We start from the raw sequence: 6,484 nt of genomic DNA, 5'->3' as shown, positions 1-6,484 counted from the left end.
AATAATATATATTGTACTATACAGGCACCAGACAGTGGTGGATTTAAAGTAAAACCCCGCAGGCGCTAAATGTTACAATTATTGGGGTCCGATAGCAGTAATTCATTACTAAATACTTTAAAGACACTATATTAATACTTTATCATATTATAATGTATACACATAATAGTAGGCAACAGTAAGAAATATAATAATAAATAACTCATTTTAATTTTATTGAAAGTCGGTGAATACTGTATTTATAAACAATAAATACCTATATTAATATGTATTATGACGTATACTATACTGTTTTTTTAAAAATATTTTATAGTATTTTAAAATAACTTGGCTACTGTATAAGAGCTTTTGGTACTTGTTTGTTATTGCCTCGCGTTCACCGATCTATATAAAACTTATCACCCCACTATTTGCAAGTTACTATACGACAGCTATGTAAAAATATTATAGGTATACCTAAATTATATTTTCGAAATGCATGATCGATATTATATCTCGACACCTTACGTGTGTTATAGATGTCATATTATAGTTATCTAAGTCTTATATAATATTGTATGTTTTAATTAATTCACTCAGATTATATCAAACAGCTTAAGATGAACATTATCAACGTTATATGTTTGTGTGTACATAATACGCATGAATCTGTTTTTCAATATAAAGATAGTCTATAATAATAATAACAATGTTATCATTACAATTTATAGGTAAGTGGGTAAGTAACTATATTATGTGATCTATTTAGAAAAAAATGGTATAAACTTCCTATAATATTTGAATTTGTTATAATAGTTGGAATTTTGTAGACTTGCTGCAGGCTGCTGCTATGTATTGTATGAAATAATAAGTGCGAACCTATTTTTCAAACGTTATTATAGTTTATTTTAGCAATATTTTTAAATAAAATATTTAATATGTTAAAAACTAATTTTGATGAATTTTTTCTTGCAATATTTTCATACTAACATTATATTTAAAGTCGTAAAGAATAAAAAATATCGTTAAAAGAATCAAAATGTGTGATATTTAAGGATCTTTAGGAGATTGTCTTATTTTTTGTGTTTATTTACCTACCTAATTATTATTTGTGATACTATGTTAAAAATATAATATATCATTCAAATTTTTTTTCATTTGAATGTTTTGTGATAAATAAAAAATATCTTAGTACAATGGACGGTCACCGGATGGGGCGGGATAACGTTAAGTTGTATATGAAGCGTTGGAAATAAGTCGGTAACGAACAAGTATAGGTATACCGCCGAGCTTTTAATTGTTGATATAGAAATCGTTTTTGAGTAAATGTGGAATCTTCGAATATCTCATTTGTGTAGGAACGAGGGAACAGAGCGAAGTAGATACACTTTTGATGGAAACGGGTATTATAGGTGTGATTGAGAAAGGTACACTTTTATAGTGGAAACGGATACCGACCACAACGGTGACAGAGTGACGGTTGTTCGTATGCGTAATAACTTTTATAACGACATCGTGCGCATTATAAAACGCTCGTCGAACAAAACCTATTTTGGTGTAAAGTTTATTGCGTTGAATCATAATAATATTATCACTGTGGGTATGGCAGAATCCGACAACGACGAAAAATCGTGAAAATCTAACGCCCCGACCTCGCGTAGTACATAATAATAGTATAACGCTGTACACTACACAAAATATTAATATTGTTATGTGGTGCGCGGCGGCGGTGGCAGTGGCTGACAACGCGTGCAAGTGTGGCCGCCACAGATTTGGCCGTCTACAACGCGCGTTATTATTATTATTATTATTATATTTCATAATAATAATAATATAGAGGCGAACGGCGGACGATGACGCGGAAAGGGAAGGGCAACAAGACGCGGGGGAGGGGTGACGGCGCGGAAAAACCGCACGCACACTCGCGCGGCTTTAATACTGTAATACATATAATATTAAACCGGCGTCGTCGTGGCGGCGGGTGAGCGGCGGCTGTGGCGGCGGGTGGGTGGGCTTGGCGCGTCGCGATCCGTGCGCGGCGGCGGGTGTACGGGTTCGAGCGGGCGCCGTCGAGCGGACGGACGAGCGGCGAGCGTGTGTAGGTAAAACCGCTGGCGCGCTCGCCCGTTGCGGTTAGTCAAAAGCCGTTTTGTGGGAGGAGTGTGTCCGGGGCGGCCGCGGGCGCCGCCGCCCACCGACGTGCCCGACCGTTCGGCCGGCGCCGCCGTCGCGACATTACAGTTCCGACCGGATCACGTACCGTACCATCCGTGCTGGCAGAGCGCGTCGACGACGCATACCTGTCGCCTGTCGGACAACCATAATATAAATAGACGGAAAAAGTATCATCATTTCCTAATTCGAATTCAAATCGTAATTTTTAACGACTTTGTTCGGAACTCAGACACCGCCGTAACACGCATTGCACACGTACTGATAGTAGGCACGGTAATAATATACGGACCAACGATCATAACAATAACAATAATCGTTTATCGGGATCTGATTCCACAAATTTGCGCATAGATTTTCGCCGAAATAGTCGGGCGCAAACGGGCGCATTTTTCCGGCGACCCACGGGGCCGTACGGCCGTATCGTTTTCGCCACCGGAGTCCACTGCTGCAGCCGCGGGCCACAACAACCCGTACGCCGTCGTCGTCTCGTGCGATGGAGATCACAGTGTCCGCGCCGATCGACTTTAGCGTGTCGGTCAAGAGGACGCCACCGACGGCCGTAGTCAGGACGCCTTCGTCCGGGGCTGTTGCAGCTGCTGCGGCAGCGGCTGCTGCTGCCGCTGCAACGAGTTGTGGCGGTGACGCCTCGTCCACCGCTGCCGCCGCCGCACAGCAGCCCAACGACGGCCGCCGTTCACCGGCCGCTTCACCCGCACCGCCATCGGGTCTGCTCAAGTTCGTTCAGCACGACCACCAACACCATCATCACCATCACCACCATGCCACCGGTGCCGCCGTCATAAACGCCTCGGCCGTGAACGGACACCACCACAGCAGCGCCGGCGGACACAGCGCGTTCCGCTTGGTCACCCCGAAAGCCAAGCACAACGGTAAACCGAAATGCTTACTAATTATTATTATTATTTATTAGTAGTATTGGTACGGTTAAGATGAAGTTATAATCAGCTGGTGAACGATTATTGATGTTGGGACTGTATTAGTATAGATACTACAGCAGCACTGGGTGACTGTTATATTATGATCAATATCGGGGTTGCTCTGAGGATATGCGGGAAACGCATTTTTCATGTGTATGGGTTAGTGCCGACGGGAGTCCAGAAGATTTCCCGGTGGGCCGCGGACAGTCACAGCACTAGTGCCAGCATCACCAGTTGCCATTCTTAAACTAAACTTGCACCTATAACTTATTAATTTAATTAAATCAAATTAAGTTTTCTTTTCGTTTTTTTAAACATCAAACTTCCTTTATTTTTTTTTTCGTGATACCTATACCTATAACAGGCATCAGCCTACGTTGATTGGGTCAAATTGTTGTATATAGTATAGTATCATACTATAACTGGTATTACATAGAATATGAGTATAGGGGTACAGCTTTCATATATTCAGTATTTCAGTATTCATCAGTCTTTAAAGAAAGATACGTGTGTCCAAACACTCAAACCAATAACTTGTCATGATAATGCATATTGTACAGCAACAGCATAGTATAGAAACATGTGGCATTTAGCATTTAGCTTTCTGGGCTCGTACTTCATACCATATAGCTAATATTATAATATTATAATTTTAGTACTTATAATATGTTCTTCTGTATCTGTATCTATCACAAATGTATAATATGAGATGTCCTATGTTGAATACTTGAATTAAATACCTATCTGAAATTGGATATTAAAACGTGTAGCATGGTCTATGTACCTACCTATATTAAATGCCAAAATAGACAATAATATATGCTTAGATATATTATACAACTAAAATGTTGAATTATTTTTGCATTTATTTTGTTTTGTTTACGAAATATAATTCTCTCAGTCCGATTGTTGTTCAGTCAACTACTGAAAGGGGTGCCTTATGGGCGATAGTATAACATAAACCGATCTATAATGTAATAAACACGCAGCGTATGTTTTATACATGTCAATAATGTAGGTATATGTACATACTGTTAAATTTCCAAAACACCATTTATTGCTTACTATACATTTATGCACTAAACACTTTATTATATTTTAAGATAATATATAGGTTAATGTCCTTTCCCCTACTTAGTGATACAAACCGAGTACTGACAATACGTTTTAATGAATAAAGTATATAATCATTATAATATTATAATATTATATTGTATTAGTCCCTACATTTCAGTGTTTTCTATGCTATTATAGTGTATAATAATTATAAAATAAATACAAATATATATTATAATATCGAATATAAATACAGTAGTAGGTACCTACTTAACGTTTTTAGTTCTTTGTGAAATGAGATAAGTATCTGTCAAAATATAATATATAATTTAGAAAATTCCTATCATATACCTACAAAACGTTGTTTCCATGATTTCTTATGTACCTAATTATTTCATGTTTAATAGTAAATATATATTTATACAGGTTAGGTATCAATATATAAATAATAAACATACAATATATTATATATTATATTATGTTGTATGTAGGCACAATAAAACAATCAATTATAACATTATGGGAGAGCTTTAAGGAGTTTAAGACAATATATTTTTATTATATGATATGATATTATATGCATAATAGTAATACTAATACATACTACCTATAATAGTATGCTAGAACAACATAATGGAACTTCAACGTGATGTTTTAGTGTTCATCACATATTAAAGCAAACACAGTTCATTTAAAGTAATGTATAGGTGCTAATATTTTTGGTGATAGGTAAAAAAATATACAAATGAACTTTAAGTTTGTTCTCACAAATTTATCTCATGAGAAATAAATTAAAACAATAAATATCAAACCTATGTAATAACGCATTTCAAATAATAAAAATTGATCATATTTCGTACTTAATAAATTATTATAATTTTAAAGACACATATTATTACTATTAATTATTATTTATTATTTGCCTAATGCATATAAATGAATAAATACCTAACATATTTAGATATTCATTACAGTATAGGTAGGTAATATGCATATATTTTCTAATTTAAATTAACGTACAAATTAATCAATAAATTAATTAACCTACAAAAAAATTTAAATAATTTAAAATGTCTATGTTAGAACGAAAAAGCTGTGAACAGTAAGGTAGGTATGTCCTAAATAAATCATAGAAGTAAGTTAATACTTATAGTTAGTTTAAAAAATTTAAAAAAAAATCGTAAATACCGTTACTATTTAAAATTTACCAGATTTTATAGTTGTTTATTTATAAACAAGTTACACTATGAACAATATTAGTAACAATATTAATACCATAATAATACAAATAATATACCTTAAGATATTTTAGCTGGGTTGATAAAATAGGGTGCCTGAGACGCGTACTGTATACCGGATAACATTATTATTATTATATTTTTTTTATTAATTAAAGTTTCCCTGACATTGTCATATAAACGTATTGCTAACAGAATTACATATTATTTTGACATATGGAAAATAGATAACAATAACAATAATAGTATCATTAGTCGCTAGATAATGATGATAATATTAAAGTGTTTGATAATGTACTACATTAACTTATATTATTTTTAACTATAAAATTAGTAATTGGACTAACATTATGACCTTGTGTCGTTTTTGAAATTACTTATCATTTAAATATAAGTGTTAAAATAAAAACAATATGTAATTGTAAATTAAAAATAAACTGTTTGTTCGTCCAAAGTTAATTGCCTCCAAAAAATGACTGGACCGTTTTCAATATAAGTTATATCAATAGATTACTTGAAACTTGGAGGGTGTTTATAGCTCAATGTTTCAAATCCTAGAGTATATAATAGATAGCTAGAGGGTAGCTCGAGCATGTGTGTGATCACACATGATTTTTTCTCAGCTTACGAAAAAAGAAATTTTTTTGTTTATCTAAATGGTTGCAATCGGTTACATATTATATTAATATTATGATAAGTAGAAATATGGAATACCTACATATTTTGTACAATTATATTTATTAAAAGTACAAATCCTCTTTATCTAGACAACGTCTGGTGGCACAGCTAATATTATATATAAATATACATTAGCATGGGTTATAGTTCTTAATTATATTTAACGTATAATAATAACTGTACATTATACATACAATAATTAAGACACTGCTTTATTGTGTTAAATAATAATACAATAATATCTCAAATACTCCCCAGTAAAACAATAAAATTAATCATTCAATTCAGCTACGATACACCTCCTTTCAATTTCATACCATACCAAAATACAATGTACATAATTATAATAGTGAAATATGTTTTTATCATAAAAATGCCTTTGAATCGTTAAAAAAATATTCTATTTTCAATGACATAATG

General features: G+C 33.8%; 1 protein-coding gene across 1 annotated transcript in view; it reads left to right on the top strand.

The window, feature by feature from the left end:
* Window positions 1-2,182: 2,182 nt before the first annotated feature.
* Window positions 2,183-6,484, top strand: part of LOC100160519 (zinc finger protein rotund) — a 61,505-nt gene continuing 57,203 nt past the window's right edge. The window contains exon 1 of the mRNA XM_001952292.5: window positions 2,183-3,044. Within this exon, the coding sequence (XP_001952327.2) occupies window positions 2,648-3,044 (397 nt within the window). The 5' untranslated portion in view covers window positions 2,183-2,647. The remainder of the gene's footprint in view (window positions 3,045-6,484) is intronic.

This window comes from Acyrthosiphon pisum, chromosome X, assembly GCF_005508785.2.
Source record: "Acyrthosiphon pisum isolate AL4f chromosome X, pea_aphid_22Mar2018_4r6ur, whole genome shotgun sequence".
Classification (NCBI taxonomy): Eukaryota; Metazoa; Arthropoda; class Insecta; order Hemiptera; family Aphididae; genus Acyrthosiphon; species Acyrthosiphon pisum.
The sequence above is the reverse complement of the archived record's forward strand: the minus strand, read 5'-3'. Positions and strand labels throughout refer to the sequence as shown.